This window comes from Paramormyrops kingsleyae, chromosome 24 (genome assembly GCF_048594095.1).
Source record: "Paramormyrops kingsleyae isolate MSU_618 chromosome 24, PKINGS_0.4, whole genome shotgun sequence".
Taxonomy (NCBI): domain Eukaryota; kingdom Metazoa; phylum Chordata; class Actinopteri; order Osteoglossiformes; family Mormyridae; genus Paramormyrops; species Paramormyrops kingsleyae.
In genome coordinates, this window is record NC_132820.1 from 12,332,314 (window position 1) to 12,357,249 (window position 24,936).

Sequence of the window (24,936 nt, forward strand, 5' to 3'; positions counted from 1 at the left end):
CACTTAGTCCCTGGTGTCCAAAAGGCTCTGATCTAACATGAACTCTTTCAATAAGGTGTTGGAGAGGAGAACATTGTTCAAAATAAGGACAATACTGGACTTTCCTTCACACCTGCTCCTCTATATGCTGATCAGCCACAGGAGCTTGTTCAGCAACAGGCTAAAACTTCCATGCTGCACAACTGAGAGACACAGGAAATCATTCCTGCAGGTCGCAATAAAACTGTTTAACTCACATATCTGATCACTCAAACCACAAACCTAAGCACAATCATCTTAAATAACCATGTACACTGTGTATATGTTTGCTGTAACAACCCAGGTACTATGCAAATCATGTTTAATATATGCCAATGTTAATATAATTGCTGCTATAGGTTTTATTTTTATTGGTTATTTTATTATTTTAATTTAATTTTTTTTTATTACTTTATTGTTCTATAGTTCTATCTAAATCTCTTCTATCGTCTGTACATAACTTTCCTAAATCTTTTATTTTCAGCAGGAGTTTGTTTTTGTAATGTAAGAGAAAGTAGCAAGCCAATTCTGTAATTCTGATTCTTTTTTGATGGTCATAGATAATCCCTTTATGTTTAAATCAGACATGAATTAAAAAGAACTAACGTAATTAAATGTAGCATTTTAAGATCATATGTAGAAATAATATTTAAGAAACATTTGTTAGTATTCAATGTTTATAAAATACTTCTAGGTTAATATTCAACCTCTTTTTGTTTTTGCAGACAATCTCAGCAGTGTGTTACTATTGTGGTAGCGATTAAATTATAAATTCGAGGGACGCTTGTTGCATGTCATCTCACCCCTCTCTCTTCCTACCATTTGCTGTCACTCTCCACTTTCCTTTGTGTAATAATGCAATTAAAACACACATAAATATGTATGTTTGTGTGTGTGTGTGTGTAAGAGAGAGAGAGAGAGATAGAGAATGTATATAAAAATTGTTTTGATAACACTCTGCAATGCAGGCTTGGTGTTAACATTAGTCTAGCTGTGTTCAGCATCCTTCAGTGGAGAAGGACTACTGTACTTGTGCCCAGTATGCACATGAATACTGGCCAGTCACTAGGCAGTAGGGTGCAATGCATGCATCCCCCAAGGCGAATCTCGTGCCTCACCACTCGTGAAGATCATGTAAAAAAAAATTACGTAATTTAATAATTATTGCACATAATGTTGTGTTAATTTGATTTAATTTAATTTGATTTGACTTCATTTAATTTGATTACATTTTTTGTTAATTTGTGTTAATTTAATAATTGCTCCACATAATTTTATTTATTACGAATGTCATATTTCTTTCTTTCTTTCTTTGTCATTACTGTTAATTGTATTCTTATTGATTAAAAATAGAGTTATTGAAAAAGTTTATGAAATTCTGTATTTTTTTCTATTTTTACATATCTTACAGTCCCAATCAGAGTTGAAACTTTCTTTACATCCCAGCCCAAAGTAATTTGTATAGTATAAATAAGGAATAAATATGAGTAATTGCCAGAGTTAGATAGGGGGGGCATTCTGTGGCAAGGTGGCCTGCTGTAAAATGCCCCCCCAGCTAGAATCTCAGCCTTATGGTCCAGCCCAAAGTAATTCATACAGCATATATAAGGGATACATATGAGTAACTGGTGCAAGTTTGCTGCATGTAGCACTTTCCCAGCCAGAATTAGACAGGGGGGGGAATTCTGTGGCAGGGTGGCCTGCTATAAAATGCCCCCCTAGCTAGAATCTTTCCCTTATGGCCCAGTCAAAAGTAATTCATACAGCATAAATAAGGGGTAAATATGAGTAACTGGTGCAAGTTTGGTGCATGTACTGTAGCATTTTCCCAGCCAGAGTTAGATAGGGGGGGCATTCTGTGGCAAGGTGGCCTGCTATAAAATGCCCCCCCAGAGTCTTTTCCTTATGGATGGACGATTTGCAATACGACTTGTTAGCTGTAATGTACACACGGGGTTTAGAGTGAGTGGTGAAATTTTGGTGACTTTTGTTCTGTGGATCGATGTTAGATCATTTCCAGGCGTGACGGTGCTGAGTATTAAGTTAAACGCCGTATTATATTATACGGCGATATACGATTATATCTTTGTGTTGTCTGGTTTCATTTTCTCATATAAAGTAAGGCTACTGTACACCTTGCAAACACTCGTGAAATATCTACACTATTATAGAAACGTCACATTGGTTGGCACTGTACAAACCATTATATCAGAATTAATAAAAGAAAGAAAAAGAAAATTGCAAAGCATCTGTTGAAACATGGAAGTAGCATGTAGAAAAGGCATATAGTAGTGGAAAAGGCTAATTTTGTATTTTACGAAAACATTTAAAAGTGTTTGGGGCAGGATTTGTAATTATCCATTTTGCCCTATACACTGTAACAATAGGGAAGCTGCCCTAACTTTTTTTTTTTACAGTGTACTGACAAAAAGTTATGCTTGATTCTCTTTCAATTTAATTGTTACTAAATTGAGCATAATCTTCAGACTGAATAAGTGATACAGCCTTCAGATGTATATAATTCATAAATAATATCAATTTACCATAAAAGTAATGAAGATAAAATACTGAGACAAACATTAATGTTAGATCAGAGCCTTTTGGACACCAGGGACTAAGTGTCACCACACCACAAGAGCAAATATGTCAGCCAAAGTCCCTTCGTCTCAGTCCGTATGTACTCAAAACTGCCTGTTTTCACTGTTACTATGCAGTAATTTATGCATAAAAATCGAAAGTAAAAGTTCTGAGCATTCTTCATTCAGTCGCCATTTTGCGGTGGGGACGCAGGAAAGAAATCTTCACTATCAGGTATGAAGAAATGCTCAATAGCTTTTAAACGAAAATATCACCACATTTCATATTATGTTCACCGTTCAGGTTATAACTGCTGTTGGTCTGATCAAATATAGCCAATATAACTATATACCTAAGTTTGTTACGATCGATCTATAATCATTTACTTTCATTTTTACCGTTATTGCCGGTAAAAATAACGTTGTTCTAATCAACATTAAAATAAATGTCTGCGTTTATTAAAACTACCAGTTTACGTTTGTATGGCACACTTTGTTTTTAATTTTGCATTTGTATATTTCTATATAGTATACTTTAAGTTAATGATTTCTTGTCATCTTAATGGTTTAAAAGGAAAACTCGACTGGAATGGAATGTTCCATCTGTGATAAAGACTGCATTGATCAAACCAACAAGTCGGCTCATACTGTATGTATAAGGAAATGGACAAATCATCTTATTATGCTATTGCAAAACATTTGTTTTTATCAACAAATACAATGACTTGCTGCATTAAATCCATGTAGCGCGGATTCTTCTGCTGTCTAAAAGTCTCTCCGCTACCCATGTGAACATAACAAAATTCATGTTCTCTATAAATTCACACCACATTTACAAAGTCTTCAGCTTGTAGGTGTATAATGTTCTGTGTTGACAAAGAGGACAGAAATGCGTTCGGTGAACTCAGGTCTTTTACTTTCTTATTTCCTCTCCTTTTCCTCATGTCCTCTTCCCAAATACTTTAGCGCAAGGTTCTTCAAATCTGGACCTCGATTCCAAATCCAGGCCGTGTTTTCAGTTCTCCCAGGTAGTTGTTTAATAATTACTGATTCACACCTGACTGACAGGTAAAGGAAGGCTGGAAAACCAGCAGTGCTCGGCCCTCGAGGACCGTGATGAATAACCCTGCTTTAGCATATCATAGTGTCCTGACATGGTATTACTATACCCCCCTTTTACTCAATTAACATAATTCTTTACTCTTCTTTTGAATCTTCCCCGGCTGGTAATAGGACCCAACAGTATTGTAACAGTATTTTGTCTGTTCTTTAATCATGGACAGCATTGTTATTTGTCTGCAAACATGATCAGCCTTAAGCTTATTTTTCTTTTCTAAGCTGAGGGAAAGGGTAGACTGTCTGAACTTTTGCTCTCTTGCTCTGCCTCTTGCCCCGTAAGCTGTCTTTGATTAATTTTATCTTCATGTCTTTTGTTTTAATGGCCTAGAGGCAAGGGCGTAGATTTGCTCTGGACATTGGTGGGGACGTATGACTCCACCCCCCCCCCCCCCCATCCCCTGCCCCACACACCAACCCCGCCACCCCAACTCCGTCCACGGAATGCATGTTTTTTTAATATGCTGCAAAATGCAAAATCACTTTACATTAATACTAGCAATGCTTCGATTGATATTAATCCACTCGAAATGCAATTCATTAAGTTAAATTAAGGAATAGTGTAATGTCAAAGGAATGGAACCACTTAAGGAGTAAATAGTGAGTAAAGTTTTTTTGGGGGCTGGACAATGCCTTTAATAGGCCTCACCTTTGACTCTAACTCTTCCCCTCTGACTGCACTAGTACCTGACAGGATTGCCACCTGATGAAATAGCGTGACAAAAAAGTGAGACATGTCAGTTCAAAACTTTTGCCAAAAACACTAATGAATCACTTACATCCTCAGCCTATCACTCCTCATAATGTTAAATATTAGTATAATCAACATGTATAATACACACACACATATTATATGTTATATATAATCAACATTCAGATTCAGATTCAAACTACAACATGGCTGATCTGCTTCTGTCCCCTAATAAAAAAACATTGAGGGATTCCTTATGAGCATTGACAGAGAATGCCTCAGCCTATTATTGGTAACAATGTTAAATCTCAGGACGACTAGGTATAATAATATCAAGTCATCGTTCAACATCACCTGTGACCCCTTCTCTCCATCACTGTCTGATGCACAGCACAGTTGTTTAGGTTCTGTCACCTGACAAAACAGGATAAACACATGCCATTTAAACAGCAATCATTTTATTTCACTTTTTCTGAGTCTCGAATCAAATTATTAATGTTTGCCAAGTCAGTGAATGCATTTTAAAAACTATTTGTGCGAAGTGGATTGTCTATTGGTGAACTGTCAATAAAATTCTACTCTAGCCATGGCAATATTAGTATGTAGCATATCAATTTCTTTCACAAGACTGATTTCTGACAAATAGTCGTCATTAGATTAGGAGAACTGACAGGGATCATATTTATACTTTTACATTTAGCTGTTTAATCTGCTGTTAGTTTTAAGTCCGTATTCACAGACTATAGCCTGCCCTGCTATAATGAATGTGCGTCAAAGCGGTAAAAAAAAAACCCCACTAGCATTAACGTTAACTGTTGTCGTTACTTTGATGGACTTTGATGGATTCACTAGCGAACTTGAAGTGACTTACACTTTTCTTTGAAAAAAAGCTCCTTATGTCCAGCTTCTTTTTTTTTGCTGCCGCCAGCCTCACATGTCACCCAACACACCTTCTTGCACGGGGAAAAAAATCCACTGCATTTGGCGCTGCTTGTATCTGAACGCAGCCACAGCCTCTCACATGATAGCAGGGAAATGCACAGCCAATCAAAATGTTCATATGTGTTTTGGGGGCGGAAGGACTCAAGGAGAGAACGTGATTTATCCCTTTCTGCGTGTCTAGGTTAATGTTGACAGCACGATTGTTTTTTTTTTTTAAGTGGATTAAATTATTGGTGGGGACATTTCAATGGTCGGAGGATATTGGTGGGGACACATCCCCTCCGTCCACCCTAAATCTACGCCCCTGCCTAGAGGTCTGGCCACTCCGCTCTGAGTGTTTGAGGAAGGACTGGAACTGTAGACCTTATAACCTTCTCCCCATCAACAGTTCTGCTGGTGACAGGGGCGGATCTAGAAAATTATTCATGGGGTGGCAAGGGGGTGGCATTAAAATTATGAGGGGTGGCAACACTGAAGCAAGCATCCTTGCATGGTTTTTGTGGATTCAAGGAATGCTATTCTTTATTCGGTGTATACACTAGGGTGCACATTTTTACATTGTTCTATAAAAATGAAATAAAGGCTGATTTGTGATTGACTTGAATCTGATATCTGGATTGGAAAGTCAGATCAATTAAATGAGATGGTACGGTATATGTAACTTCTCTTTATTGTGTTTTACGCAAACCTGTAGTGAGTTTAATTCTATGCCAAGTTTAATTTACTAAGCATGACAAACAATGCAGACTGCACATTGATACAAAATCTCAATGGATCGTTAAGTCAAAAACACATAATAAATACTGTATACAGAAACCACATTTAAATCACCAACATATGTCTTCAAAATGAATAAAATAAATCACAATATTCAGTGCAACAAGAGCAACAAAATGACATTTTAAAGTATTCAAATATCTTGGATGAGACATAAAAACAAATTCAATAATTTTAGTGCAAGTAAAGCAACAAAAGTCCCTTTAAATCCAAGTATCTCTTCTTTTTTTAACAAAACCAACAAATTTGGATGGACCGAAAACTAAATTACAAATTTTGGTGTAACAAGGTTATGACCAGCAGTCTATTAAACCATCCAACAAGCAGCTTTGGTGCATATGTGTACAGTTGCAGACATATTTACTACTCACATCTAAAGAATGCAAGTAACTGAACCTACTGTAACTGAATGCGACGATTGCCATGTTGTTCAGCAAATCTTTTAACAAAGTCATCTAAATTCAAGGCCCTGGTGCGTTTTGATTCAATGCTGAGAATAGCCAAACTCGACAGTCTACTCTCTGCCATTGTAGACCTTAGGTAATTTTTGATTATCTTCAGTTTAGACTTTATAGCTTTCTAAACATACACTACACTGAACAATTTCACCTCCCTAATGAATACATATGAAAACATTAAGCTATACAATAACTCAGTAAATTCATGTGCTCCCTATGGAATATTTTGATTGCTGCACTAGCTAACAAGGTAATACAGGTTAACGTTAAATAGAACTGATTAGACATACTTGCTGTTTAGTTGTCATATAACTAGCAAGCATCTACCTCAGGCAACACTAAGACATGTTTAATTAAACATTCATTTGTTAAGTATGAAAGTAATTCAGTACCTGGTTTTGTTTCTCAACTCCAGCATATCGATGGACTGGACACGGCGTTGTTCTCACGTGACGCCACTTATCAAAGGTTCGAACAATCTTGAAGATGCAAGCTACTGAACAACATACTTTTGAAAATAGTTTACGGTTAAACTGTTAGTCATTGATATACGCGAAGATATCAAAATTAACTGCTTCGGTTTGTTAAAAATGCCGGAATTTGTCTGTGATGATCCCGCTGGTTGCACTAAATGTCTTTGTTTCACTAAAACCAAGCAGTTCATAAGAGTCGTTTGTTCGGACTACGCTTTAATAGAAAGACGATTTTGTTCTATTATTTGCGGGTATATGCTATATTTATGTCATCATAATAGAGCGTTGCTGCTGTAAATCGGTCGAGGAAACTCTTTTATTTTTAGAACACTGAGATACTAGTGCTGGGGTGGCAAATGGGGTGGCAAGGCTTTTTCTCAGGGTGCCACCCCGTGCCACCCCGGTAGATCCGCCCCTGGCTGGTGAGACTCCATGTCCTAATGGAGTTGTTCTGTAAGCCAAGAGAGCTTTCTGATCCTAATTTTTATTCAGTATATGTTTGACTGGTCTAACAGCTCTCTCTGTTGCACTGGGAATGCTCAGGGACTACTAGTGACATGTTCAAATTATGAGAGTTGACAGATTGGCTACTTCTATATATCTGGTGAAGTAATCACTGCACTTTGTCTTGCCCTGGTGTCCCTGGTGATTTTTTTTGAAGCATCTCTCTGCACATGGGTGCTAGAATAAGGATTTGTTCTCCCTTTAGCAGGAAATCCTTTGCTACATGTGTGTCCATTCTGAACGACCAGTAAGGCAAGAGATTCCCTGGGACTGCTTTCCTGTGCATAGGCTAACCTCTGTCTGTGAACTGTCTTAGTGCCTCATGGTTCTGTCTTTATTCAGCATGTCTCTAATCTGACCTAGTTTAGTTTTTGTCACAGGTATGTGCTCCATGATGTGATCAATATAGACTTCACACTCCCTTTCAGTGTGTCACTCTCCCTTGTGTTTTCGGATCCAAGTGGAGCTTGTGATTACACACCAGCTGCCACCAGTTGTTATCCTGCAACATGAATGATTCTGTATTTGAATCTCTTAATCCTCAATCTGAGTCTGAGTATTTATGGAGGGAAGTCATCAAGTGGTCGAGAACCTATCAAGTAGATCAGGAGCTTGTGGTCTGTATGCACCGTGAAGTCCAATCCCAAGAGACATATGCTCATTCACTTACATGCCCGTGTCACACAAAGGGTCTCTTTTTTGATCAGTGCATATCGGGTTTCATTGGGTGTCAGACTCCTACATAGATACTGTATGTACATCACTGGTCTGTATTCTCCATCTGGCTGGGAGCAGGCAGGGAGAAAACCTGCCAACGTAGTTCACCATCCCCATGAAGCGTCTCACTCCTTCAGTATTCCGAGGTTTCGGCATGTTGATAATGGCTTTAATGTTTCCGGGGTTCACCTCAGTCCCTGGAGCGCTTACTTTATGTCCCAGGAACTTCACATCATTCACTCTGAACTCACATTGTTCATTTAGAGTGAGGTCTGCATTCTCAAACTTCTGGAGAACTTTGCATAGCTCCCATACTCCCCCTGGTCTTTGCCAAATAAAAAAAATGTCATCGGTATTGCAGATTGCTCCTAATGTGCCTGAAACAATCTGCAAGATTCTCAACTGGAAGTGCTCAATTGCCGAGGAGATCCCAAAAGGCAGTCTGTTGAAACAGTACCTGCCAAAGGAGTGTAATGAAGGTCATCAATGGCTCAGAGTCTTTATATGAGGGTATCTGCCCAAATACCGATGAGTCATCCAGTTTGGAGAACGCTACTGCTCCGTCCAATTTTGCAAGTGTGTCATCCACAGTTGGGAGTATGTGCCTCTCTCAGAGCACACTTCCATTGAGGCTTGTTAGGTCCACACAGATCCTAATATGTGGCAGAGCGGGCTAAGCCTCGGAAGAACGGAAGGTTGCTCGATCAAGCCTGGCTTCGGCAGAAAAGTCACATGTCTGTGGGCCCTTTAGCAGGGCCCTTAACTCCCAGCTCCATGGTGCCACTGCAGTTGGCTGCCCTTTGCTGCCAAACTTACTCTCACCTACATCTGGGTCATGGAGAGAAAGATGGGGTAGGCAGAAAGAGAATTTCCCCATGAGGATCAATAAAGTGTTATTATTATTTCCATTGGGCTTTGGTACGACCTCCATCCCAGCACAGCACTCTGTGGGCTCTTGGATTTGTCAGATGACTCCCATATCCTCCATCCAATGCAGCTCTGCCTTCACTTTGTCCAGAAGAGGCGATGCTCCATGTCGAGGGGCTGACAGTGCATATGCTGTTGCCCCCTCAGCTAATTCTATCTTATAATAAAACTTTCTGCTGATTCACCTGCCTGATGATTTCTGCTGTTAAAATTTGCTCTCTCATATATTATATTGTGTTTAATAATAAAATGTTCAGCCAGGGCTTTGGTAATCTCTGCATACTAATTCTGTTCATCACACAAAACCAGCGTGTCATTGCTTTTCTCCCCAGTTACGTACAGCAGCGAGTTGAATGGTTTTCCTCAGTCTTTTCAGATAATCCTGAACCTCCTCAAAATCGCTCAAAGCATCGTAGCAACTGAGTCCAGCTGCTTGGCCTGTCAAAATTGAAGCTTCCTGGAGGTTCTAGTGAAAATATCTTCTCCACTTCTCACGTTATTTCCTTTCCTCCCACTCCTGGAAAGGCATCTGTAAGCTGGCCAGCTCCCTCACTTAGCAGTGGCTCGCAAGGCGCTAGTATTGCCAGATCCTGTATTTCCTCTGACTTTATAACTAATGTTGGTTTTCTGCTCACGGGCTCCTGCTGCCAATCTTCTGACTCCATGTATAATATTTTGCTGTGAATCTTAGAATTTCCAACAGACCACAATGACAGATGCATTCAAACTCAGTCTTTTACTTCTGTATCCTCTCCTTTTCCTGTACCTCCCCTCACGCAATGCTTTAGTGCCCCCTAGTGTCCTGACATGGGACATGGTTCTGTTATTACAGTCAGTGGTGGTTCTAACTTCTCCTGCGCCTGGGTAACCCCCCCCCCCCGACCAGCAACAAAATAGTTCAGCCCTGTTATTTTTATGTCTTTTGGAACTATAAAAATAAATAATGATTAATTTTAAAAGCATATAAATATAAAGGTACATACAAAATAATATTTCTAAATATCAAAAAGAATTAGAAACAAATTACAGGTTTGTAAATGGTTTAAGCTCATTTTGTACTGCACTTTTAAAATTAGCAAAACTTTAAGTGCAGTCAATGTAACAATTCATACAGTGCAGTCAGGGACGGATTATGGGTTGTGTGGGCCCCTGGTAGGGGCCCTTGTAATCAGATGGCCCTCTAAAGGTACACTACACCCTCCTCCCTAGGGCCTCCTAGTAGGGCCCTCATAATCAGAGGGCCCTCTAAAAGCCCCCAAAGCCCCCAACCTCCCTAGGACCCCCTGGTAGCCAGAAGCCAGGACCATAATAGGAGGGCCTAAGAGGGCCTTCTAAAAGTAGGCTCCCATGCACCCATTTCCCTTTAAAGTTCCTATAGCAGGGCCGGGGGCCCCCTGAAAGCACCGACCCCCCCCCCCACCACCACCACCACAACCACCACAATTCAAGGGCCCTTGGCAGCCAAACGCCCTCCCTCCATGTTTCCATCAGAGGCCCTATAGGGTCAGGGGCCCTTGTAGGCAGAGGATCAAAGAATGTAGGCCCTCTAAAATAGACAAACGAAAATACATTGTTGATAAGCGTTGCAAATTGTTTTGGGCTAGGGGCCCCATGGGCCCCCTGCACCCCAAGGGCCCCTGGGCAGCGGCCCCGCTGGCCCGGTCCGTAATCCGTCCCTGAGTGCAGCTAATCACATGATTTCATCAGCAAATGGCCATAATTAACTTAATTTTTGAAAACTCATGTTTCAAAATCACATAATAATAGATTCGCTATTGTCCCCGTGGGGAAACTGTCTTTACGCCTCCCTCAGATTGCTCTTTGTAGAGTAAGTTGTCCGCAAAGGGCAGCCACCCGTAGGCGACTGTCAGGTCCTCAGCCGGCAGCTTTATTACACAGTCCATGAGATGAACAGAAATTTGAAAAAAATGACTCCTGTCATACAGCTGTCCATACAGCATCTGTGTGTCAGACTCATAGCAACGAACTGGGATTTTAATAAATACAGGTCAACAGCAGTTATTCTCCCTTTACTGAACAACTGGCAGAACCAGATAACACATCTATACTTTGTGTGCAAATGCTGAGATCATTATATAAGTATAAACTTTCATGTCTCTCTAATGGGCACATCAGTGTCACTTCATACAGAGGAAACGCGGAGCTTCACACAGTAACGCAGCCTAAGACTGAACTGTTCAGACAGAGGTGTGGAGAAGCAGCAGCGACACACATTCAGGTGAGCTGAGTTTTCAAATTCAGTTACTGTTCACTCATCTACGGTTCTTATTACAAACACTTTTTTGTGAGAATGTCCACATAAAGGCTGCTGTACTATTTAAATGCCTCTATAACAACTCCTCTCTGTGCGGGAAGAGGAATCTCCTACTCGGAGCCAATACATAAAGCACAATGCACATTTACATTGATTTTGCACACTAGAGGTGTTTTTGCACATTTGTACATTTAACATATTTGGACAATTAGCATATTTCAAGATATATTTTTGCATTTTGCAACTTGGTGTTATGTCTACCTGTATGCTTACCTCACGTCTGTGTGTTCCTGTCATTTATCCCCTTAGAGATAAAGTAATCTGAATTTGAATATAAATTCTGTAAATTTATGATTTTTTGTTTCTGTTAACAGACACTTGAATCCAAAATAATTTATTGTAGTTTTCGCTTTGCGCTGATGCTCTTTCTAAATGGACAAACACAGTTCTTGGACTTAGATCATCTAGTGTTTTATCTACAGAGAGAATCCCTGACTTAAGCGCAAACTATATGGCACCTAGTAAAACAAAATACAGCACACATATAGTCTATCATTATCATTGATGAGTATCTATAACTGTCACATGTAAATTCACCTGTAAACTGTAAATTCTCACTTTGTCTCACAGAGAGAAGGAGGGTGTTAGGAATGGCTGAGACGCCAGAGGCTTCAGAAACCATAGGAGGCCATGGAGCTCCAAAAGGTACAAACATTCTATTCTCTCACAGAAGTGCAAAAATACAAAGTATTAACAAAAAAAAAGAAAATAATCACCTAAAACAGGCTGTATCTTGGCAGACCCTGCATCCATAACAACCTCTCCCTTTAGCACACTCCTCAGGGCTTATATAGATTCTAACCCAGGGGTCTCCAACTCCGGTCCTGGAGAGCTACTATCCAGTAAGTTTTCTATCCTACCTGGCTTCTGATGAGCCACACCTGCTCCTGGTATTTACCCGAGAACAGGTGTGGCTCATCAGAAGCCAGGTAGGATTGAAAACCGACTGCATAGTAACTCTCCCGGAGTTGGAGACCCCTGTTCTAACCCCTCCCCTTGGAGCAAATAATCTAACAATTAACATCCTTAATGCAATACATCCCCTATACACCGTTCTAAAATATCCTAAATAAAACCACAATTTTATTCAAATTTATTCATAAAACCAACAAAGACTAAATTAATTATTGAAATGTGTGAAAATACCGCCCCAACCACTTGGTTTTACCCAACAAATTGTGAACACCCTCCCCCCCCCAATCACACAATTGTAATGGTGACATCTCCTTAGTTTTACTAATACACCAGGAAGTAATATCCAGACACAAAGCTGGACAGTCCTGGATAGAATCCATATTTCAAACAATGTTGCTTCAGGGTGGAAGGGAAATATCCGCAACATCATCATCATTATGTTTACAACTTAATATTAATTGGCCAACATTTTATAAACATAACATGTGGTCACTTGTAACATTATTGTCACGATGCAATCGGTGACAGAGGGGATAATGGCATCAGAGTCAGCTTTAGGTGACACCTGGGTTTTTTTCTACAGTCCTGCTAAACACATCCTGTTTATTAATTGGTAATTATTACATAATTGGGGACTTATTACATCATTGGTCTCCTAAATGCATCTGAACATAAGAACAGAAGAAATTTACAAAGGAGAGGAGGCCATTCGGCCCATCAAGCTCGTTTGGGGAGAACTTAACTAATAGCTCAGAGTTGTTAAAACTGTATCTATGTCATGCCCCGCTCGTCCGATCCTCCCGTGTGCCACGCCCCCTCATCTACCCTGTGTGGAATCCCCGTGTTGTTAGCTGTCAGTAGTTGTTGTTATCTAGTCTTGTGTATTTAAGTCCACGTTAAAGTATGTTTCCCCAGTCCGGCCATTAAGGTCATTGAGTCTTTTCTGCCTGTTCTGTGTTCCTGCTTGTCTTCACTCCGAATTAAACCCCATGTTTCCCAGACTCCTTGACTCCTGGTTCTCTATTCCCGCTCCGTGCCTCGGCATACGTGACAATCTTATTTTCACGATTTAAAGGAACCCTGTATAAAGAAGTGCTTTCTCAAATGTTCTCATGCTAATTTCCACCTTTGGCCACGAGTACTTGTATTTGGACTAATGCTGAAGTAACTATTTAGCTGAACAGCATGCAGACCTGTTAGAATCTTATATACCTGGATCATGCCTCCCCTATCTCCAGGGTGTCCGCTCGGTAGTAAAAGAAATCAGACAAAATTAAGGCCCTTGAAAGGTATTAAAAGGTAGTACATGGAATTTGACTTGGTAGTAAATTTTTCATCATCCACCTCAATATATTATGAGTTTCCCATTTGTCTATGTGTTTTAACTTCATCTTATTAAAAAATATGTAACATACGTGTTAGCAGGACTTGAGTCGGAATTAATAGCCTATCAGAGTGATGCTGACGCCATTTCTCCGCCTTTTACCTCAGTTGAGCCAGGGTGATCTAATGTGTTGATATTATCAGAGCCTCTGAAATTGGCTAGCAGCCACTTGGCGGTGAAATGGGGAAATGTAAGTTTTCTAAAAGTTGGCTTGATAACTCGTCATTTAAAGACTGGCTTAAGCCGGTCATGGGGCATAACACCTGTTAGCATTCTGCAGTATATGCAAAAAAACCTCTAAATCTAACTTGGAACGGCGTTACGTCAATCAAATCTCACCAAGAATCTCACAGTCATCAGCAGCGGATTCGCGTGCGGGGGAGCAGTTCCCTATTTCATTGTTCGGTGATGCTACACAGACCGGGGCAAATGCAAACATAAGGTCAGCTACGAGCACAAACATGCAAATTAAGGCCCTTGAAAGGCTCCCCCGCACGCGAATCCGCTGCTGATGACTGTGAGATTCTTGGTGAGATTTGATTGACGTAACGCCGTTCCAAGTTAGATTTAGAGGTTTTTTCTCAGAGCTGATCAAAGTTCTCTGGTGCCTGAACGCCGCAGCTAGCCATCATTCATACAATTCGAATGAGGGTATTGGGGAACTATTCGGAAGCATGTTCACTGACTCCGATATAGCTAAATGTTTTGTACGTGGCAAAGATATAAGACTAGAGATGGCAATTTCGAATCATCAAAACAATTTCCGAAACATTGGAAACAAACAATGTTTTGAAAAGTTTTGAAACACTAGTTGTGCACAGCCTGCTTGCAAAAACTGGAACTGCAGCTATAGCAAATACGGCAGAATAAAAACCTGCGGTGCTATACCGGCAAGTTTCGAATGTGACGAAGCTCGAACTGTCAAAAATGGGCATAATACAATATAATTTGTTTTTGATTATTTTTATATTCTGTCTTAGGTATCCTATATCTGCAATTAGCGTGTGACTTTTTGCCAGCCGTAATTCAATTAGTACGAATCATAAAAACGTTAGATTATTAATGTCTCTTGCACTATAATATCAGAAGCAGAGAAGAGGATGTTAGCAATATTATGTACAAGTCTGCACATCCACTTCAGTGGCCTCTATAATGGAGCATATTTACACCATGCTGTGCTAAAAATGCTACTGCGGATTATCGCTGCCCGAAGCCGTCGGAGAACTGGTGACCGACATCACACTCTCCATCCATAGCCATAATTCATCAGGAAGCATCCTCTCTTATAATAATACAATCCGGTGCCTTAATTGTGTTCTAACTGCACATAATTTATTTGCAGATGATTATTATTCTCATGTTTAAATATTCACGTTTAGTTTCACATTCTGCTCCTCAAGATTTTACATGCATTTGTGTACGATGTACTTTTTAAATCTGCTGCAGTATATGTTTACTTTGCTCGCACCATATGTACAGTATTTGTACCTTGTCTGTTTGGCTTTGATATTACACCTACTATAACTATATGTCCCTCACTATACTTATGCCTAAATCACACTAACTGCTAACCTGTTTCACTAATACAACTGGATTTCAAATAATAATAATCACCAAACTACTCGCTCAAACCAACAACACCACAAACACCAAACACGCACCAATTTTTTAATAGGTTTCTTTCTCTTGCCGTGAACAATGACACGGCGGTCACGTGACTGATGTTTCGAAACATTTCGTAAACTCCGTATCGAGACCAGAAGTTTCGGATGTCTTCGGAACGGATCGATCCTGGGTGCCGAAATTGCTATCTCTAGATAAGACTGCATACATGATTCGATTCGGCATTGCGCCACATTTTAAGAAATTACTTATAAACAATACAGGTAAAATTGTTAAACTTTTCTCTTAAGATTTATTTTGGGACATTTTCAGACTTTCATCTCACGTTGCATCAACCAATAAATACCAATGGTTACCACCCATCACCATTCCATGGACTCTTTGGACAGTTTTTTAATCCAAAGTGTAAGTTATTGTTACAAGTTGCCTCGTTATGAAATAATTCACTACTTTGTGTATGACTACTGTGTGTATGAGAGTGTGTGTCACGACACACATAAAATTTTATTGATGTTTATGGCTGTTGTCAAGTGTCATTGTTTTAAGTGTCAAGTTGACTTTATTAGGTGGGGTTAGGGTTATGGTTAGGATAATCCAACAGCTAGAGTTAAGTTAAGGACAAAGGAAACTCAACTTGACACTACAAAAAAACCCAAATAATATTTAATGACAATACTTAATAAAAACAGTTAAACATTAATTTACCTAATATTTATGATGGGTATGAAGATTCCCCCCCCCCCCAAAAAAAAGGCCGCTGCCCGATTGTTGGTAGTAAAAAATATTGTGGAGGTAGTAAACAAGGTAGTAAAAGGTAGTAAACTCTAGGATTCCTGCATAAACCCTGGTCTCCTTTGTTTGAGGCTGAACAGATTCAGCTCAGCTAACCTCTCCGCATAAAACCAGGAATCATTCAGTGTGACGTTCGGTAAGTACAGAGGAGGCAGACCCCGTAATGCGGTAGCGAACAGGTTTAATAAGCAATCCGGGAATGAACACAGCCAAAGGGGAAATCCAAAATCGTAGTCGGAGGGCAGGCAAGAGGTCGTGTCCGGGAGAGTCAGTCCTACGAGGAGAGATGGGACAGGACGACGGTGGGAAGAGAGGAATGAAGTGGATGGGGTAGCAGGGCAGGACGGAGCAGGCAGGCAGGGTAGACAGGAGAAGGCAGGTCAGTGGAGCAGACCTGACAGGCAGGACAGCAGAGCAGGACACAGCAGGTAGGGCAATCGGGGAAAACAAAAGACAGAGAATCGCTCGGTAAGGGACATTAGAAATAATGGCAACAATACTTCGCATTGAGCCTCTGGGCTCGTTAGCTTAAGAAGTGGAGTAATTAGCTGACAGTTGTCTGCAGGTGCTCGGTCCCACCCGTGTGGGCATGACATTCAGGTTGGTTTATGAAGGCGTTCCCATGTTTCATTCTGCAGTGATATGTTCTGTAATACAGAAACAGAAATGCAGTAATTTATCAAGGTCACTGTATCTTTGTATTAGAGAACTCAGTGTAACTGGGTCACAGAGCAGTCGTCCTCCTTGTAGACTGAGACTGATGTACTGAGATTATAGTAAACAGGCTGTGTTGTCATCGTGCATAATGACACATGCAAAGGAATTTGAGGTTGGAGATGTAGCACTGACACAGGTCCTGAGAGTTCATGATGAGGGCTTAGATATTCTATATCCTCCACACAGTCAGAAAATGAGCCAAACTGACAAATGTGCCCAAAATTGCAACTGATTGTTTTTCTTCCATTTGTTTGTAATACATGCAGGTCGGAGGACCAGGTCACACAGCATTGGATCACCTCCCAACATGAGTGATGGTAAGATCTTCTATATCCACCACAAAGCTCAGTGATGACGGGAGAGAGATGTAGCTGATATTGTTACAGCAGAGTCACTCTTATTCCAAATGTCTGTATAGGCAGGGGTTGACATAACTGGTACGCAAGTACGCATTCACCTTTAAAAGCGATACGTGCGGCAATCGATTGTTGTAACGGCGCAAATGCGCCACATCCTGTTTCTCTGTATCTGTGTGTCTGACTGCTGGTGGTATAACTTCCTGATTCCTGCTTAACTAACTGCCCTAAAGCAGCAGAGCAAATCCTGCCTGTTAATTGCAGTTATTTTAACCAAGCTTCTGCTTAGAGCACCTGCCTGTTCAGCTAAAAACAAATAGAGAAATTAGGTTTTTCACTGGCTAAGCAGAACGAGGAAACCTGTGTTCGGTGATGAAATGAGTTATTGTAAATAAGTTCCTCTCACTTTCTGTGTCTTCCCCATGTGCTTATGCTTTGTGTGGCTCTGCACTGCCATCTGCTGACAGCATAAAATAATTGCACCCAAGACATCCTAAAGACATGCTAGAGAATTTCCACAGCAATATGGCATGTTCGTGTTCATTATAACCACATTCACAGTGCTTCCTGCTGACAGGCTTGATCTTAGCACATTGCTATGAGTCTTCAGTCAAACTGAGACAAATCAATAACATTCAAGGTAACTGATATTGTGTTTCTCTCCCAAAGCACCTGCTGAAGTAAGAATTGTGCTGCTGGGAAAAACAGGATCTGGGAAGAGAAGTTTAACGTTTTATGTAATCCAGACAGTGTAACAAAAGATTGTCAAACAGAAGAAGCAAACTTTAATTACAGGAAGATTACAGTAACTGACACACCAGGGATCTTTGACCCAGACAGGGATGAGAAAGATCTGAAGTATTCCATAATATCCTGTCTCACTCACTGTGCTCCTGGTCCACATGCCTTCATCTTAGTGCTGAGAGTGGGAAGATGCACCAAAGAGGATGAAGAGTCAGTGAAGATGATACTGAAGTGGTTTGGGGAGGAAGCCCTGAAACACACAGTTGTCCTTTTCACACATGGTGAATACCTTAATAAAAACCAGACCATTAAAGAGTTTGTAGATAATTACAAGGATCTGAAGGATCTTGTTGATAAGTGTGAAGGCCGAGTCCATGTCATTGACTCTACGCACTGGAACAGAAAAGATAAAAATGCTCAAGCTGCTGATCTCCTGGAACAACTAAATAAACTGATGATAGAGAAGAGAGAAACTGGGGAATCACAGGCTGTACAGACACTGGAAGAACTGAAGAACCAGATATTACAGCAAAGATCCTCAGCACCTGATCAGGAACCAGGCCAAGGGTCAGGAAGACCTACAAGGTCTGATGGAAACCTGGATGAATCAGAGTACAGGAGCAACAGCTTTCAGATTAAACAGCTGCTGATGACTATAGAGAACATGGTGAAAGGGAATGAAGGTCGTTGTTACACAAATGAATCACTTCAGCTCATCGCAGAAGCTATACAGGATGAGGTGAATAAAATAATAAAAGAGAAAGAGTTTTTTGCTGAAGCCAAAAGTAGAGTTAGAAGGAATAGGGACAGTATGACTGAATCCCAGAAGCTAGACAACATAGAAGCTATAGAGCATGAGATAGATAAAATAATAAAAGAGAGAAAGACAGAAATTCGGAAAGAAGCCAGAAATAAGATTTTAAAACCAGAAGTAGCAGGAGCAGCAGTTGGATCTTTGATGGGGCTCCTGCTTGGAGTCCCTGTTGGAGCAGCTGTACCATTTGTGGCATTAGCTGGACTTTTCACTGCAGGAGTAAAGTCAATACTGGGCAGTAGATAAAAAAAACAGAAGTTAATCCCAGAAATATAACAGTTGTAGAAGCAGTTGAAGGAGTAACAGAGATAGCTGGGACAACGGCAGAGGTAGCAGTCAGGGATACAGGGGCAGCAGCAGCAGCAGTGGGGGCAACAGGGGCAACAGCCAAAGCTGGAGAAACATGCGTCGATACCAACCATGCAGCCAAGGAAGCTGCGAAAGCTGCAGGGCAGGCAGAGCTATCTGCAGTGAAGGAAGGGTTGGATGCCACACAAAAACCAGTCAGTTTTAAGGATAGTCCTTACAAAAAACATTTGTAGCTACTCTCTGAAGATCTGGTGACTCTTCAAATGCTGTATGTGGATCAGGGAGGTTTTGAAGAACAGTTATGAACCATCAGTTCTGCATATTCTGTGTGTGTCTCTCTCATGCAGAGTAGTGATGTGTTAGTCGTGAGTGAATCAGCTCTATGAGCCCTTTTACATGAACAATGGGGGCCAGATCCCTTCTGAGAGCTGATTTTCTTTCTCTTTTTTTTGTAAAGATTAATACAAGACTTTAGTTATTTATATTCAGAAAGAATCTTCTTCACAACGGGGCAGATAACATAGCAGAAAAGAAACCAGATCAAACCCTCTAATCTGAGGCATTTTTTTTCTTAATGCCATCTGCCATAAAGACAAGCTTATAATGTGTCTTGCAATAAGACCAGGGAAGCAGGAGCAGGAAAACAGAGAATTGGGGAATGAGGGAACATTCCCCAGTGTTTATTAGGAAAACAGCTAAACAATGAGGGAACTGCTGGGGTCGGGACGTCCGCCCCCGGGACTGGAACCTCGGAGGGCGGAGCCTTTTTAGCGAGCCTGGGGACATGCGGGATAGTATCCCTAATGGACCTGGCCCCTTTTAATGCCAGGCGCGTCCCCAGAAAGGGGCGAGCTGCTGACCCAGGCAGCAAAGCAGTGGGCTGACGATCCTTGGATGTCCGCTGTGGATCGGCGGGAATTCCTGGGGAGGTGAATACCGCCGGGTTGAGGATCGGGAGAGGTTCCTCCCGACTCGCAGTTGGACAGGCAGCAGAGACAGAGAGAGCCCCTAGGGCAGGGGTGTCAAACGTACGGCCCGCGGGCCTGAACCGGCCCCCCAAGGGACTCAATCCGGCCCGCAGGATAAATTTGAAAGTGAAAAATTTCAATGAGACATGAGCTAGACTTTTTAAAATAAACTGCTATTCCTAAATTGTCCACTAGGGGCGCACTGTTTTAGACATGGAGCAGCTGAAAGATGAAGAAAAAGACAAAACAATGCTCGCCTTTACACCCTCATTAGCCAACATGTCTTTGTCAAAAAGGAGAAAAGTGGATACTGAGTGTAGAGTTTTCCATGGAAAAATGGACAGCTTCCTATTTATTCACAGAGGTGAATGGGAAACCTGTATGCTTGGTGTGTATGCAACACGTGTCGGTGTTTAAGGAATATAATATTCGGCGCCACTGTGAGACTCAGCATGGTGAAAAATACGACAGCCTGCAAGGACAACTGAGACAAGAGAAGATAAATGAGTTGCTGGTGGGTCTGAAGAAACAGCAGTCTGTTTTCACTCGGAGCCGAGAGGTCAGTGATGCAGCAGTAAAATCCAGCTACATAATTGCTAACGAAATAGCATTAGCATCAAAGTCGTATTACGAAGGGGAGTTCATCAAAACATGCATGCTGAAGGCTGCAGAACTCGTATGTCCCGAGAAGCGACAAGCTTTTGCCAACATCAGCCTGACGAGGAATACTATTGCAGAGAGGATTTCGGAACTATCCACAGATTTAGACAGCCAATTGAAACACAAAGTCAAGTCATTTCTTGCATTTTCTGTTGCAATTGATGAGAACACTGACAATACAGACGTTGCTCAACTGGCTATATTTATTCGCGGAGTTGATGATACATTGGCCGTCACAGAGGAGTTCCTTGAGTTGGTGCCTATGATGGACACCACAACAGCAGAGGACATTTTCAGCTCTCTCGTTTGTGCGTTGGACAGAGTCGGAGTAGACTGGTCGCGTGCTGTCAGCTTGGCTACAGATGGCGCGCCATCAATGATCCTGAAAAAAGCAGGCGTTGTGACAAAATTCAGAGAGAAAGTACAAGCCGCAAATGGAGGAGATGCTTTTTGGACATTTCACTGTATTTTGCACCAGGAGGCATCGTGTTGCAAGTCATTAAAAATGGATCACGTCATAGAGGTGGTTGTCCGAACTGTTAATTTTATCCGAGCCAGAGGTCTGAATCATCGTCAGTTTGACTGCCTTCTCAGTGACAATAAAATTACCCATGGCCTGCCATACCACACTGAAGTAAGATGGTTAAGCCGAGGCGCTGTGCTGAAGCGTTTCTTTGAGCTACGAGCGGAAATTGGACAGTTTATGGAGACAAAAGGAAAGCCAGTGATGGAATTACAATCTCTGGAATGGCTGCAGGACCTTGCATTTATGGTGGATATTACAGAGCACCTCAATAATTTGAACAAAATGTTGCAAGGCCGTAAAAAGGTTGTCACACAGTATTATGACAGCATACATGCATTCAAGTTGAAGCTGACTTTGTGGGAGACACAGCAGGGCTTGTCCTTTAAGGTGCGCAATTGCGCGTGCACGCCATCACGCGCCTAAAATGGTGAAGAGCAGCGCAAAGAAATGCGCGCCTATCAATAAAAAAAGACATGTTTTTATATTTCATCTTGACTTGCTGCCACGTACGCTTTCCACTACTATTGCATTTGAAATCGGATCAGTTATTGTTAATATTATATAGGTTTACATTATGAGTAACATTACAGTAATGGAACTTCAGGGAGCATTACATATTACTTAGCAGCATATAATAGGTGACTTCTGAATTGTGTCGTATGTGTTAGCCTCTGTAATTATTAACAGTATTTCAATTCTTTTCAGAAAACACTTAATTGTCTAATACTCGGTCGTGAGATATTTTAGACCACGTTTTATGACCGTGAAAATGTACGTATGCATTTTCTCCGCCGTCAATACGTTGCCAATAAGCCTGCCTGCTTTTGTTGGCTGCAGTGGTATTGGACTTTCTTTACAGCGTTGATTTAAAAACTCCTCATAACCTTGCATAATTAGCATGCAGTCTTCCTCCGTGAAACATATACAGATCGCGCTATGAGTCAAACGGTGCCTTGCGTTGCCGAACATGCTCTACATATGTGAACGCGCACAAACTCCAATGCAGTTAACACCGATTTAACTAACCAACTTCTTAACTGGCGTCGTAGTACTGCATTTATTATGTCCGTAGATAGATCGATTAGAATGTACACACTACACACACACACCACGCATATGACCTGTACAAAATGCATGCATGAGGAATCATGGTAATCTATTCATGTACATGTATGTCAGGGTTACCCTATGCCACATTTGATTTGCTCAGATGTGTATGATGTGTATTTTGGCCCATATAATCTTAATATTATGGTGCTCTTCCCCTCTGAGCCTTCTGCAGCAAGTGTTATGCAAATTGAGGACAATCTCCGATGTATTGATGCAAAAAAGACTGAATTCTGAATTGCAAATTTTATTCACCAATAAAAAGTGATTCACTTTAAATGGGTTTCTACAAAATATGTTAAAGCATTAAAACTAGGACAAAATTCTCAACTAACACTAGGACTACAAAAAACAGAAATATGTACAAATACAAGTACATTTTGACCCATTGCACCAAAGTCCAACCACATTTTAGGCGCACAAAAAAGGTAAAATTGTGCAACTAGCACTTTTAGGGTGCACAAAAAAAATTGTGCACCTAGCACTTTTTAGGTGCACAAATTTGTGTGCGCCTGCATTTTTCAAAGGACAAGCCCTGACACAGCTGGCATGTGGTGACCCTGCTCATTTCCCCTGTCTAAGAGATGTAAGTGCGACTGTCGTTAATGCTGACATGAAATGGTACAAAGATAAGATTTCAGGATTGCTGTGGGAGTTTGAGAAACGGTTTCAGGTCTTTGGTGAACTCGAGGCAGAATTTGCAGTTTTTCGCTCACCCTTCACAGTCAAAGCTTCTGATGTGCCCGTCGACATCCAATTAGAAATAATTGATTTGCAATGTGATACAAATTTGAAGAACACATTTGCCTCAGTAGACTTGGACACATTTTATCAGTATCTCCTGCCAGGGTACCCCAAATTAACAGCCCTAGCTGCAAAAATTTTGTGCATGTTTGGGACTACCTACCTTTGTGAACAGGTTTTCTCTGTAATGCACATCAATAAATCAAAACTGCGCTCAAGGCTCACACACCAGCACTTAAATGACATTCTGAAACTGGCTGCTACTCAGGACCTGACGCCTGACACTGATGCACTTGTGCGGGCTAAGATGCCAAGTTTCAGGAGCAAAAACAAAGTAGTCTAAACTAGACTAATTCTTGTAAAATGCTGCATCAGAAACATTTTGCACTCAAAAAATATAGTTCTGTGAAAATGAATCCTTGCTGTAATAATAGCTAAAAATTGTTCAATTTGTTAGTCACCAGTTTCACTACAAAAGAGTTTGGTCATACATTTTATGTATGCATTTGTTATGTATGTTTCATGTATAAATCTTATATTTACAGGCAGAGTAATTACTTTCTCTCTTATACATTTAAAATGGCCACCATTTTGGTTTGTAAGATGTGGTGAGTCAATTTAAGTTTTGAGAATTATTACACATGTGGAAATTGGAGTAAAAATAATTCCTATATCTTGATTAGTTTATTTAATCTTAAAGTGCAATAGGCTACCATATTTTTCAGTTCTAAATACCTGTGACTTAAAGTTTTGTGCCTTTGTACAAACACTGTGATCACTTGTAATGCACACATGTAAATCATAAACTGAAGCAAATTGCACGTTTTTCTTGAGAAATCTGGTTATTCATAACATGTTTTGTAAAAGGATAGTTCATTAAATTAAAAAATATCCTAATGTAATTATACTTCTTTCCACTAAAACAAAGGGGAAAACATGAATTTTTTGTTATTTATAGCTATGATGTGCTGTGCTATGATTTTGATGGTCCGGCCCACTTGGCATCAAATTAGGTTGTATGCGGCCCCTGAACTAAAATGAGTTTGACACCCCTGCCCTAGGGAGAGCTCTGGCGCATCCTCCCATCTGCGGCTTTTCCGCTTCTTTCTCCTTCCTGCAGCAGGTAGCAGAGTCTGGGGCACCTCGGGTAGCTGACAGCGGACCATAGGGTAATACACTGCCCATGGCTACCCGCCGCATCGTGGACTCCACCACGCCTCTTCTCAGCTGCGGCACATTCTCGCGCACCTCATCAGTGAGGTGCGCATCCTCGAATGGGGACATGCTCTCCAAAATATCCCCGGTACAAGCAGCCAGGGCGAGAGCCGTAGGGTCCTCCTGGACCTCGGGCTGTTGCAGCCAATAAATTACCACGTTCGTGAGGTCCGTGTATTCCGCCTTGCTGACGTGCAGCATCTTCTCTCCGAGTCCGGTCATTCTATCTTGCAATAAGACCGGGGAAGCAGGAGCAGGGAGATGAAGAATTGGGGAATGAGGGATTTATTAGGAAAACAGCTATGCTAGGCACAAGAACGGACGTCAGCGTGGCACACGGGAGGAGCGAACGATGGGGGCAGGACACAATGTTTCACTATTAAAATGACGTGTTTTGGATAGCTTATCATATATTTTATTTTATTTGATATGGGCTTCACAATAGCATTAGAATTGTAACATTTATGTGCATTGACGAGATGCAATGTGCTTACTAATGTTTATAGTGAATAAATAAAATGTTCAGTG

General features: G+C 40.9%; 1 protein-coding gene and 3 long non-coding RNA genes across 4 annotated transcripts in view; 3 read left to right on the forward strand and 1 right to left on the reverse strand.

The window, feature by feature from the left end:
- Positions 1 to 24,936, forward strand: part of LOC140582328 (uncharacterized) — a 160,697-nt gene that overhangs the window by 44,796 nt on the left and 90,965 nt on the right. The gene's annotated exons all lie outside the window — the stretch shown is intronic.
- On the forward strand, positions 2,767 to 18,283 carry LOC140582327 (uncharacterized). The gene is made up of 5 exons (XR_011985260.1): positions 2,767 to 2,829; positions 11,336 to 11,438; positions 12,105 to 12,179; positions 17,232 to 17,282; positions 17,991 to 18,283. It is a non-coding gene; the product is annotated as an uncharacterized lncRNA (long non-coding RNA).
- On the reverse strand, positions 4,338 to 5,644 carry LOC140582416 (uncharacterized). Its single transcript, XR_011985386.1, has 2 exons — positions 5,273 to 5,644; positions 4,338 to 4,815 (listed from the first exon to the last, which is right to left on the reverse strand). It is a non-coding gene; the product is annotated as an uncharacterized lncRNA (long non-coding RNA).
- Positions 19,124 to 24,936, forward strand: LOC140582323 (general transcription factor II-I repeat domain-containing protein 2A-like). Its single transcript, XM_072706691.1, has one exon. It carries the CDS (start codon positions 20,485 to 20,487, stop codon positions 21,763 to 21,765), a length of 1,281 nt encoding a protein of 426 aa, XP_072562792.1. The 5' UTR covers positions 19,124 to 20,484; the 3' UTR covers positions 21,766 to 24,936.

What these genes read in the sequence shown, in the direction of transcription:
- LOC140582323 (XM_072706691.1), top strand. Translation starts at nt 20,485, where the DNA reads ATGGAAAAATGGACAGCTTCCTATTTATTCACAGAGGTGAATGGGAAA.